This window comes from Elephas maximus, chromosome 2 (genome assembly GCF_024166365.1).
Source record: "Elephas maximus indicus isolate mEleMax1 chromosome 2, mEleMax1 primary haplotype, whole genome shotgun sequence".
NCBI classification, from domain to species: Eukaryota; Metazoa; Chordata; class Mammalia; order Proboscidea; family Elephantidae; genus Elephas; species Elephas maximus.
In genome coordinates, this window is record NC_064820.1 from 85,467,694 (window position 1) to 85,481,319 (window position 13,626).

General features: G+C 35.6%; 1 protein-coding gene across 2 annotated transcripts in view; it reads left to right on the top strand.

Moving 5' to 3' along the window:
* ZFYVE16 (zinc finger FYVE-type containing 16) overlaps nt 1–13,626 on the top strand; it is a 52,575-nt gene that overhangs the window by 22,969 nt on the left and 15,980 nt on the right. For both annotated transcript variants that reach the window (XM_049866638.1, XM_049866631.1), the window contains 7 exons: nt 1,110–1,271; nt 3,291–3,433; nt 5,661–6,039; nt 7,425–7,547; nt 8,243–8,398; nt 9,144–9,368; nt 13,377–13,459. In XM_049866638.1, coding sequence (XP_049722595.1) covers nt 1,110–1,271; nt 3,291–3,433; nt 5,661–6,039; nt 7,425–7,547; nt 8,243–8,398; nt 9,144–9,368; nt 13,377–13,459 — 1,271 coding nt within the window. The remainder of the gene's footprint in view (nt 1–1,109; nt 1,272–3,290; nt 3,434–5,660; nt 6,040–7,424; nt 7,548–8,242; nt 8,399–9,143; nt 9,369–13,376; nt 13,460–13,626) is intronic.

The window sequence follows — 13,626 nt, forward strand, 5'->3', positions numbered from 1 at the left end:
GGGACAAGGTGAACAGTGAACAAAGAGAATATCTGACGGTGATAATACCATAAATGAAAACAAAACAATGAAAGAGAGAGATGGATAGTAACAGTTTGGTGGCAAGTGATGGTATTTTTCAAAAAGTAGTTAGGGCAAGGCTTTATGATAATATGACATGTGAGCAGAGACTTGAACAAGTGTGAGATTAAAGTTCCATGAGTATCTATGGAATGGGTTTGTGACCCATTATAACAACATAAATTTTTTTACACCAGTTGGGAAGCCACTAAGGAATTTTAAACAGAGGGATAATGTGATATGATTTGCATCTTAAAAGAATAACTGAACCATGTTGGAAACAGGCTTCAGGGGTACAAGAGCAAAAAGAGAGTCATTTAAAAAAGGATTGTTTTCTGTAGTAGATATCAAACCTATGCTAAATATTTATATTAAAATAACTAATTTGTGCGCCTGACCCAAGCCATGGTATTTGCAGTCATCTCATATGCATGTGAAAAAGCTGGACAGTGAATAAGGAAGACCAAATAAAAATTGATCCTTTGAATTATGGTATTGGTGAAGAATATTTAATATACCACGGACTGCCAGAAGAATGAACAAAGCTGTCTTGGAAGAAGTACAGCCAAATGCACCTTAGAAGCAAGGATGGCAAGACTTCATCTTATGTACTTTGGACATGTTATCAGGAGAGACCAGTTCTTGGAAAGGGACATCGTGCTAGGTTAAGTAGAGGGTCAGTGAAAAGAGAAGGCCCTCAACTAGATGGACTGACAGAATGGCTGTAACAGTGAGCTCAAACAACAATTGTGAGTATAACACAGGACCGGCAGTATTTGGTTCTGTTTTATACAGGGTCGCTTTTAGTCGAAACCAACTCAGCTGCACCTAACAGTAACAACAAGACTGAAGCAGAGTGCTGCCGACTAAAGCAGGAGCCTGTGCTGGTTACTCAGACATTATTTTTTCCCAAGTACCACTTCTTTTTCTTGCTTAGCTGTTTATTTCTTTCTCCTTACAACTTGGAATATAGAATGTTTATTTTAACTTACTTTAAAGTTCTAAAACATCTGAGATTTCAGTATCCTTTTTTTTTTTTTTCTTTATAGCTCAGGCATTTGAAAGGATGATGAGTCCAACTGGTTCTAATCATAAATCTAATCGTTCTGATGAATGTGCCACCGTCCAGGCTGTCCAGGAGACCCAAACATCCAGTAACACTTCACCTATAGCTTTACCAACCTCAGCACTTAAACAACCAAGCATTGAAGGTAACTAGAATAAAATGCTGTGTCTTAGACTAAAGATAAATTACTAAAATAGAAATTGTCTTATGTAGTCAGGGTCTGTTAGGAAAGAGAAACCAGACTAGCTATCAGAAGGGATTTAATACAGGGTCTTGGTTACAAATGTATGGTAGAAGGCTGGAAGAGCAAAAAGCAAGTGTTGAGGTAACTCAGACCAGTAACTACAGGAACCTTCCTTAGGGTCGAGGAAACAAAAAGGGAGAGACAGTATTACTAGAGCCTGATGCGAGGACACTAGGAAATGGTTGGTTTTCAGATCTAGGGGTGAAGGGTTGGCATCACACGGCTGATGCTGTGGCCTCTGAGGGGATGCCAAAGTGGCAAATGCTGGAATCATCTAGGGGCCTGTGATAGGGTTAGTGCTTAGATAACAAGAAGTGTTCCAGGGTTGATGTTAGGAGCATTGAAAATCCTGGGACATGCAGCTATATCAGCTGCTGCTGTTGCCGCACAGATCCCTGCAGGAGCTAGAAATAGAAAGACTCCCTTTTCTTCCCACTTTCCAGTCTCTTACTGGTGCTTACCATGGTCAGAATCAGCAAAGCCAGCTAGAAAGGGAGTCTCAGATTTGTAGTGTTCAGGCCCCTAGCCAGCCATCAAAGAGCACTGTATTAAAAGGTGGACTTAGGATTGAGAGATACTAGGTAAATAGCTGGCATATCTCCTTTTCCTTAAAAATCTGTTTTTAACTCTTTGGCCTCTCTGTTTTTTCTTACTGCTTGTCATAGTTTGGGATCTTAAGTAAAGCAGGTATATGTTTTTAAACAAATTATTAGTCTGTTACATGCTAAAAACTATAGATGTCAGTCAAAGGCAAATTCAGATTCTTCTGACTATTGTTTTGGACTTCATTTTATCTTTTCGGTACCTGTTTTCCATTTATCGTAACAAATAAGGAGATTAATTGTACTCAGTTGTATATTATAGATACAAATGTAAATCAATTTGTTTTAAAAATATTTACAGAATGTCTTATATTGACAACCTAAGTTATTAAATTGTAAATGTATCGTTCATATGTCCAGTCATAAGGCAAAAATATGTATATTATTCTGATTTTTTCTGTGTTACCTGTATTATGTTCTGGAAAGTAGATACCAAGCCTTTTGATTTTTATATTCTAAAATCATCTGGCAGTGATTTTCATAACTTTATGGATGCTTTATAACAAGAGAACAGTTATGCTGATACATAGTTATTTCTCCAAACTTGGGATTATCTGATTAGTTTTAACATATTAATAAAGTTCAGTATTCACATTGTAAGAATAAAAAAATTGTGCTTCTCTCGTTAAGTAAATAAAATTAAGAACTGACTTCTTATGTACAAGTGATCCTGTTTTCTTTTTTAGACTTTTTATGCCTCTTTCCCTTCTTTATGTTTTACTTTGCTTCTCTGTCCTTCTCCAGTCCACTGCACTTTTTGCCCCTATGCCTTAGTCCCTAAATTTATTCCATCTCCACTCCACACTCACAAGCCTAGCCTCAATAATGCAGGCTTTAAATCTGCCCCTAGTGTCTTTAAGGTATAACCTCTGTGGTCTGCCCCTTTTCTGAGTACCTCATTTCCAGGGCCATCCCTGGTCTAATATGCTTCCTTTGTGTGGATTAGAAAAAGATTTCCCTACAGGGTAGATGAATGACAAAAAGCTGTCTCTAGGCCTTTGCAGCCCTGAGAGTCAGGGCTCACCACTAGATAGCAACGTTGTGGGGATGGAGGAGGAGGTTTATCCTCCAGGTTGTAGTCGGTATCCCCCTCTGTGCAGTAACAGACAGGACAGTTCATTCACAGCAACCTTTTGATTTTCTGCTGCCCATGTTTGCATGAACAGTGTATGTTGCAGAGAGTTGTAAACCTGGACGACATGCTCTAAAGAGCATGACAATTTTTAAAAAGCTTTTGAATACTTTTCCTGACCCATTTGATATTAAACCATTGCAGTAGTACCAAATTAAAATGTTTTGCTTTTTCAACTAATTGTAGGATTGTGTTCTAAAGAACAGAAGAGGGTACGGTTTGCAGATGGTATATTGCCCAATGGTGAAGTTGCAGATACAACAAAATTATCATCTGGAAATAAAAGATGTTCTGAAGACTTTAGTCCTCTCTTACCTGATATGCCCTTGGTAAGGAATCTAAACAATGGCCTCTTAATTTAATAAAATTTTATTTTGTAGATACTTCCTTGTGTGATAATTTGATATTAGAGTACTTTTTTCTTCAATGCTTTGAGCTTCTTTAAATGCCTTGAGTTTGATAAAATGAGAACCGAATTGATGTAGTGAAGATGTTTTAGATTTTGCCTTGTTTAATGTCAGTTTTGCATTTAATGATATATTGCATTGGGAAAATCTGCTGCAGAACATCTCTTTAATGTGTTCAAAAGCAAAATGTCGCTTTGAGGACTAAGGTGTGCCTGACCCAAGCCGTGGTATTTTCAGTTGTCCCCTATGCGTGCGAAAGCTGCACAATAAATAAGGAAGACCAGAGAAGAATCGATGCCTTTGAATTATGGAATTGGCAAAGAATATTAAATATACTTTAATGGGCTGCTAGAAGAACGAACAAATCTGTTTTAGAAGAAGTACAGCCAGAATGCTCCTTAGAAGTGAGGATGGCAAGATTTCGTCTCATGTACTTTGGACATGTTATCAGGAGGAACCAGTCCCTGGAGAAGGACATCATGCTTGGTAAAGTGCAGGGTCAGTGAAAAAGAGGAAGGCCCTCAACAAAGTGGATTGACACAGTTGCTGCAACAGTGGGCTCAAGCATAGCAACGATTGTGGGAATGGTGCAAGACAGAGAGAGTGTTTCATTCTATTGTTCATAGGATCGCTGTGAGTCAGAACTGACTTGGCAGCGCTTAACAACAAAAACAATGTCTGTTTAAGACAATGATTCTCAAATTTTTTGGTCTTGGGACCTCTTTATATTCTTCAGAGTTACTGAGGACACCAAAGAACTATAGATTATGTGGGCTATATCTATTGGTAATTAACGATATTAAAATTGAGAAAAAATTTAAAAATTACTTAAAAAATAAACCTGTTAGGTTAATAGAAATACTAGTTTTATGAAAAACAATATTCTTCAAAACAAAGGCATTTAGTGAGAAGACTGGTATTGTTTTACATTTTTGTAAATTTCTTCAGTGTCTGGCTTAATAGAAGACAGATGTATTCTCACATCTGCTTCTACATTCAGTCTTGTAATTTTTTTTTTTTTTTTGGTTAAATTATATGAAGAAAATCCAAGGTACTCAGTGACTCTCTGAAAGGGTCCCAGGGACCTCAGGGATCCCCACACCACATTTTGAGAACTACTGGTATAGGGAAATGGAACTGGGATTTAGTCATTTAATTTAGACTAATATTTGTTTAGTGATTTTCATACATTCACGGAAGTATCTACTGGTGGTATTTTATGTTTGTACTTATACAAGTGTGTAGGTGTTAAATAGAAAATACCTAACATAGAACCATAGTCCACTAAGAACTGTGATTGTAAAGTACTAAAATACTCATCGGGGCAAGTATTAATGCATGAATTAGGTATGTTTTCATTCATTAAACAAATATTTATTGAACACTTGCTCTGTGTTAATCATCAGATAGATCTTAAGTATACAGCATTAGACAAGAGGATACCTTCCTGCTCTGTTGGAGTTCACATACCAAGTAAATGTATGCTGTTTGTCAGTAAGCATTCATGAGCTAGATTTTACCAGTAGCCATAATTACTGAAGGTTTGTTTCTTAGCTAGGGCCTACTTTGATTGAGAATTTGATATTTCAACAAAATGAAAGTTCTAAACAGGCTAATAAGTATTATTTGAGTTCATAAATGGTTCTCATTTGGTATTAATTCCGGTTTGGCCAGTGTAAAAAGAAAGAGACTTTATTGAAGCAGACTTATGTGTAAGTAATTCCAGGTGGCTACTACTGTGGACTTACCTACCATTCTGCTTCCTGACTACTTTCCCCTTACCCTCTCCTGCCCAAGCTGTTTGGAATATCATAAGGAGAGACTGTCATAAGGATTGAACTAAGCTTGCCTGTTCGTTGTGTGATATGGTACAGGATCCTGAGGTTTTCCTTGCCTCATTTTTCCAGTATATGAAATTAAAGTTATTAATACCTCCCCAAGCATCTTGTAAAGCTAAAACTAAAATACTGTATGCTTCTGAAGTTAAAGAAGTAAAGTGGCACAGTTTCTTCGGAAACGGTACCTCAAAAGAATATCTGAGCCATTTTGGCTTTTATTTTATTGAAAAGATGTGTGTCTGTAGATCAAGATTTCACAGTTGAAAAAGGAGTATGAACTGATTTTTTTTTTTTAATTCTATATTTTATAGCTGGAAAACACAGTGGATTATGCCCATTCTACTACAGTGGAAAAACCAAATGAGATAGGAGATAATACAAGAAATGAGATTATTCAAAACCCAATTTCTCAGGATTCATCTGTGGAAAAACTGCCTATCAACCCAGGAACTGAGGGGTTACCTACTTCTGGTTCTTTTGTAGTAGAGGATGATGTTTTTGCAGAAATTGAGCAACCATCTAGTCCTGTTGGTGTTGTCTTAGTAAACAATAATTTACCTGTTGCGAGTATTTCAGATTATAAATTACTGTGTGGTATTGACAAGTATGTTTCCAATAAGATTAGTCTTCTACCCAATGATGAGGACAGTTTGCCCCCACTTCTGGTTGCATCTGGAGAAATGGGATCAGGTAGGATAACAGTTATTTAAGTTAAAAATATATGTATATTTTTAAAGAAGGTGCTCATGAATTTTGTTGGAAAATGCATTTTTTTTTAACTTAAGTTTTGTTGTAATATGCATTATGGATAGTAGCTTTAGTTTACAAAAAACCTTATGTAAAATAGCCTTAAAAAAGTTGGCTTTTGAGTTGAATTGCATGATTCATTTATCACACCTGGGCTTTTACATTCGGTACAATAGGGAAACTCATAGACTTATAGCTCTGAAAAATATTCCTGGTGTATTAGAGTTTTGACTTCCTATTAATTTTTTTTAACCACATGATACTTAAAGAAAAGAGTATAGGATTGAGAGCCAGGAATTTTAGTTCCTTTTTCTACTATTTATTACATGTATGACTTAAAGCATGTTATTTAACCTTGTTGGGCCTCAGTTTCTTCCGTAAAAGAAGAGAACCTAGATGATTTCTAAGATCCTTTTCAAGCTTGAGATTCTGTGGCTAGCTCCCACCTTGGAGTGGTTCCCTAGGATAGGTACTTGTCCTAGGCATTACGCTGCATCCAGCAACATGAAATGGTTTTGTTCTCTGCATGATAATTACGTGTAGGCGAATGAGGCTTGGGGTTTCTGTTCTGTCAGTAGGAACTATTTCATGAACCTAGCTGTAATGGCAAAAATACCTTAAGCCCTGTTCTTTGCATGCCATGCATATTTTCCTATTGATTGTCAAGATTTTTTTTTACTACCTGTCACTGCAGTAGGGCATATGGTAACAAGCAGCATAGATAATGGCTCCAGACTGCTTTCACAGAGTGTAAATTTCAAAAATTATAATCGGAGTGACTGGCAAACTAAAATCCATTTTACAAAAATGTCTTAAAACTTTCAAGGTGGTAAAATTGTGTAAATATCCTGTGTGATCAACATAATTTGGTTTATCAAATTATCAAGATTTATGTGTATTACATAGCCCAGGCGGTGTAGTGGTTATGCATTTGGCTGTTAACTGAAAAGTTGGTGGTTTGAAAGATGTGGGAGAAAGATGTGACAGTCTGCTTTCATAAAGATGTATAGCCTTGGAAATCCTGTGGGGCAGTTCTGTTCTGTCCTGTAGCGTTGCTGTGAGTTGCAGTTGACTTGATGGCAATGGGTTGGGTTTTTGGGTTTTATATGTATTACAGGATTAATATCTTTACAGAGATAGAAAGTAAAAATAGTGTGTAACAATTGTGGAGGGTGTTGATTGGGTTTATGAAACTCATTTGCTTTTGTTCTTTAAATTTGATCAGGCATCGGTGGATTATAAATTTGTTTTTTCATTGTAAGCATATTTAACATTTTTTCATAGTAAGTTATATTTATCATAATTAATATATTATTTTCATTGTTTAGTGCCCGTAGTAGAAGAACATCCATCTCGTGAGCAGATCATTTTGCTTCTTGAAGGTGAAGGGCTTCATCCTGTTACATTTGTCCTAAATGCTAATCTACTCGTGAATGTCAAGTTGGTATTTTGTAAGTAATGATTCTTCTGTCTTTGCCTAATTGTTAAGCAGGATTTCTGAATTAATTACATCTTCAAATTAGATTTTGACAGACAACAATGAAAATAGGCAACTTTGGATATTGGTTTTTCAGGTAGGTATAACTATAAATAAATGTTGCAAATTTATACTCAGTGGGACTTGAAATACCAGCTTTCAGATTTTTACTGCCATCTCTTAGTCAGTCCTAGGTTAAGGTCATGGGCTTATACCTGAGTTGTATTTTGATGCTCATGGTACAATTGACTGATCTCTAATAGCTTCTAGATAAATGGAAATTTGGTCATTGGATTAACAGGAATCCTGATTTAGCAGCAATAAAAGATAATTTTAAAGTGAGTGACATATGACCTAATTAGAAGTAAATAATCCTCAATAATAGATTTTAGCATCAGCATTTCATTCTCTTCGAAACTAACCTAATTCTTACCCACCACATTTTCATCTTTTATTTAAGTGTTATTTGTTAATTGACTCCTTAAGTTGATCCTTTATGCTTTCTCTTTTTCACACTAATCTTATGCAATTCAACTTAAAGCTTTTGTGGGGAAAGCACTGAAAAAATAAGGAATTTGAATAGTTGTGCTTCATGCCAAGGACAATTATTTTTAGTTTTTCTGGTTAATAGAAGTTGACATTTATAGTTGTATGCTTTTATCACTTAAGATTCCTCAGACAAATATTGGTACTTCTCAACCAATGGATTGCATGGCTTGGGACAGGCAGAAATTATAATTCTATTGTTATGTTTGCCAAATGAAGATACTATTCCTAAGGACATCTTCAAACTGTTTATCACCATTTATAAGGATGCTCTAAAAGGTATAGCACTTTATTTTGGACTGTTCAGACTAGGAAATAGATAAATTAGTAAAGGCACTTATGCTTTTGGCTATGCTAACTAGTAAAGATTTATTTTGTGTTGAGATTGCTGATTTCTTAAAGGATCTTAATCATCATTTTCACTTTTCTTAAATATAGCATTTTATGTAATTAGTGTCTTTACACAGACTTTTTATTTGGATTTTAAAAATGAAAATATATGTGCCTTGTGGATTTTTTTTTTAAACGTGTCTGTATACTTTTTTTTTTTTTACTGTCTGTATGATATTGGGGACACAGCACAATCTTTTGGTTGATCAAGTAGTAAGATCAAAAATTTTAAATTACCTGTGGCTAGCAAGGAAACCCTGGTGGTGTAGTGGTTAAGAGCTACAGCTGCTAACCAAAAGATCGGCAGTTCAAATCCACCAGGTACTCTTGGAAGACTATGGGGCAGTTCTACTCTGTCCTGCGGGGTTGCTATGAGTCAGAATCGACTCGACAGCAGTGGGTTTTTTTTAATGGCTAGAAATATTTTCAGTTTTTGTTCATAGTCCCCAGTGTCCAGGAATAATTGATCTTTGAGCACAGAAGGTCTTCAGTAGATGTTTCTTAAAGAGTGGAAATAAGCAAAAAAAAAAAAAAAGTCTACATTGCTTTACTTATGGAGGTTATATTGGGATACTCAAACTGAGAATGCCTCTTTAAAAACAATAATAACGTAAAATTCTTATATTTTTTCTAGGAAAATACATAGGAAACTTGGACAATATTACCTTTACTGAGAGTTTTCTCAGTAGCAAAGATCATGGAGGATTCTTGTTTATTACACCTACTTTTCAGAAACTTGATGATCTCCCCTTACCAAGTAATCCTTTTCTTTGTGGAATTCTTATCCAGAAGCTAGAGATTCCCTGGGCAAAGGTGTTTCCTATGCGTTTAATGTTGAGACTGGGTGCAGAATATAAAGGTAAGTTTTAGAATGATAAGCTAAATTACATAGGTTCAGATATACTGAATATAAAATAAGAATTTTAGGTAATTCATTAACATTAATTTTTGAATGGATTAATGGGAATGTTATTGTATGCTTTTAAAATTCCAAACCAACGCTTTTCTACTGTCAAATTAGTCTAGACAACCTTGGTATGTCATAAAGCTTCTAGATGTTCGGAAATTATGATATTAATTTACCTTAATTTCTTTTTTAATTTTGAAATAGAACGTAAAAAACTTTGAAAGTATTATTATTTTTTTTTTAATTAATTTTTATTGTGTTTTAAGTGAAAGTTTACAGATCAGGTCAGTCTCTCATATAAAAATTTGCGTACACCTTGCTAAACCAAAAACCAAACCCAGTGCTGTCAAGTCGATTCTGACTCATAGTGACCCTATAGCACAGAGTAGAACTGCCCCCATAGAGTTTCCAAGGAGCGCCTGACGGATTCAAACTGCATACCCTTTGGTTAGCAGCTGTAGCACTTAACCACAACGCCACCAGGGTTTCCATACACCTTCCTATACACTCCTGATTGCTCTCCCTCTAATGAGATAGCACAGTTTTCCCCTCCACTCTCTTTTCTCGTGTCCATTCGGGTAGCTTCTGTCCCCCTCTGTCCTCTCATCTCCATTCCAGACAGGAGATGCAAACATAGTCTGTGTCTATTTGATGCAAAAAGCTCGTTCTTCACCAGTATCATTTTCCATCCCATATTCCAGCCCAGTCCCTGTCTGAAAAGTTGGCTTTTGGAATGGTTCTTGTCTTGGGTAACAGAAGGTCTGGGGACCGTGGCCTCCAGGGTCCCTCTAGTCCCAGTCTGACCGTTAAGTCTGGCCTTTTTATGACAATTTGGGAAAGTATTATTTCTTTATGAAAGATTTCTTAAAAGCATGTACTGTAGGAACTTCGTTTTTTATGTTGCCTACGTATTGAGAAGATAAATTATTGCAGTCTCAATTTGTCCAAATCATAAAACCAAAGATAAAGGAGTTTTGGGTTTTCATTGCCAATTCTTTTCAGTTGCTGACTGTAGTCAAGAGTTAACTATTTTTAGGTAATAAGGGAATACTTAAAAATAGTGGTTCTCATCTTTTCTGAGCTTGGGGTTCCTTATATTTGTATCACCCAAAGTGATATAGACTGTATTGTTTATATATATGTATATATGAGAGAGAAAGAATGTGCATGTTTACATAGCTACTCTTGACAAAAGCAGAGATTCTAAAGCTATTTTGAAATAATGGTCCAGGTTTATGTGTATAGTTATTTCTAAGTCTAAATCATTTCTAGTATTAAACATTTGTGAATTCCCACCATTTCTTTATCCCTGACTTTTTTCGGGAAATAATATATTTATTGTATGTGAAGCACATCACATCTAATGAAATTTTAGGCATTTGATTCTAATGTAATTTAATAGGTATTTTCCTGTAGGAAAATTATGAAAGTGATCATTACTGTTTCAGAATGGACACAGTGAAAGAGAAATTTAGGTAAATTTCTCTATTTGGCAATTTTATTGAACTCTGATTTTAGGAACGTTCCTAGCATTTGAAGAGTTTAAATACGTGATTCTATTAAATCGGGTATACAGTAGCAAAATTCAACTTTCAGGTTCTGTACTGTGTGAATCAAAGAGCTTAAGAAATTTTATTCTGAGTGAAATGTTTCATCCATTCAGTCTAATATTTTGTCTCTGATACTAATAGGTGAAGGCTATTTTATGGAAGGTTAGAACAATATACTAAAAAAAAATATACTAAAAAAAGCTACTCTTAAATCATTATGGAACATATCTGCAAATTTGGTGGGTGTTTTGGCCAGTATCACTTCTAGTAAGTCTATTTTCCCCAAACAGAATGTAGGGAAATTACAGAGCAGCATGAAGGACTTCTCAAAAGATCACAGGGATTGGAATTGTGAAGGTGTAATGGCTGTTTGGGGATGATGAGGGCAAATCACCAGTAATATGTAGAAGTTGGAAACCCTGGTGGCATAGTGGTTAAGAGCTATGGCTGTTAACCAAAAAAGTCAGCAGTTTGAGTCCACCAGGTGCTCCTTGGAAATGCTATGGGGCAGTTCTGGTTTGTCCTGTAGGGTCGCTATGAGTCAGAATCGACTCAGTGGCAATGGGTTTGGTTGGTTTGTTTTTTATGTAGAAGTTAACTAATCCTAGCAGTTTTCTGAGCTCTTTACGTTCTGCCGAATTTTAGATTGACTAGTACTTTGACATTATTGATGTCCATGCCTCCATAGTCATGAAGTTGGAACGTGTGTATGTATTTTGTTACAGAGGTAATGTAAATATGGAAAAGCTAATGGCAGAAATTAGAGTCCCAAGATTAAAGACTGAAAACAACTGTCTCAAATTAGTAATTTTCAGATGGAGATTATCTCCTCTTGTATGTTGATAGAACTTGTTTAGCATGTCTTTAAATGCTGGAGTAGATCACTTATGAAGTCCCTTTTTAACTCTGACAGTATGTCATCCTAAGCCCCATAACCTGTTGAGGATAATGTTTTAGATAAAATTACTTTGATCAAGCTGCATAGGTTGCTCCCTCCCTCCTTCATGGAAGGTGATGAAGTCATCATTTACCTTAATCATTTCCTTTATCAGTTTAATGTCTTTTAACACTAATGTCTTGATTTTTTTTTTCCATTCTAGATCCTCTGTCCTTGAAATAATTTAGTTGCTCTTTTTAGAATTACAAAATATCTAAAATATACAAGTACCCAAAATATCCTTGTATAGCAAGGATGTATGTTACTCTGTCTCAAGTCTTTAAAAAAGTCAGGTGTGTGGTGGTCTCTTAGAAAGTTGAGAAAGTTTGTGTAGTAAATATTAGAAAGGTTAATTTGAGAATGACTTAAACCAAGAACTGTTTAAAATATCTCTGCTTTTTATCATGTTAGAAATAGTCTTGCTTTCCTTTCTTTATCTTCCTTTTCCTCCAGAGGCCCTGCTGCATTGCCAGTAAAGTATCCTTTATTTTTGGTATGCTATATTTATACTGCTGTAAAGAAAAGGGTCGCTATGAGTCGACGGCAATGGGAAAATGGGAAAAAAGAAAGAGAACCCCAGTGGCACAACGATCAAGCACTAGGCTGCTAACCAAAAGGCTGGCGGTTCTAACCTACCCAGTGGCTCTGCAGGAGAAAGACCTGACAATCTGCTCCCATAGAGGTTACAGCCTAGAAAACCCTATGGGCCAGTTCTCCTCTGTCACATGGGGTTGCTATGAGTCAAAAATGACTCGATGGCATCTAACAACAACAACAACAACAAAGAAAGAGAAAAATGTTTAGGTGACAGGTACCATGTCCCTTCCCCGTCTCTGCATGGACTTCTCTGTTACTCTGTATACTTCCTTTGTCAATCCAAGAACTATAAAAGTTTACTATTATCCACAATTAGCACAATGGAATATTAATTGTAAATGGCTTAAAAATCTTTAGTTCTTTTGTTTCTCTTTAAATTATCAGAATTTTATAGAGGTCTAGCTGATTACGTCTAGTTTTACAGCTGCTATAATATTGTGGAAACAACACATATAATGAAAAGATTAAATGGTTTTGAATCAGACAAGCCTAGTTTCAAATCTGTTTCACCACTGATTAACTTAGTCATGATGAGCAAGTTGGTTGATCTCTCTGTTTCAACTTTTTCATCTGTAAAATAGGTATAGTCATACTTAGCTCATTGGGTTGTTGGAGAGTTTTAAATAAGGTAATGTATATAAAGCTCCCAACTGAATGTAGCATCTAGTAGATGCACAGTAGAAGTTAGTCATCTTTCATTTCCCTGAAGAACTGATTGGGTGGTATTTAGCCATAATATCAGAGTTTGGGTCAGTGTATGCAGTTAAGAATTCGTATTTCATATTGAGTTACCTGGTTTGCTTGTTTGAAAAATGGGAGTAAAAGTACTTTTTTGATTATTGTTGTCAGTTACCAGTTATACTTTCTTATGTACAGCGTATCCTGCTCCTCTAACAAGTATCAGAGGCCGAAAACCTCTTTTTGGAGAAATAGGACACACTATTATGAATTTACTTGTTGTGAGTAATTGAAATATTTTATTGTTTTTGTAACTGCTTAAGTTTATTTAGCAAATTTCACACATTTATATTTCTCAATTTTAATTTGGCATGTTTGGCATATTGAAAGTTCATCTATAATAAATCCTAATTCATTTAATATGAATGTGCTCTGTTTCTGACAAATT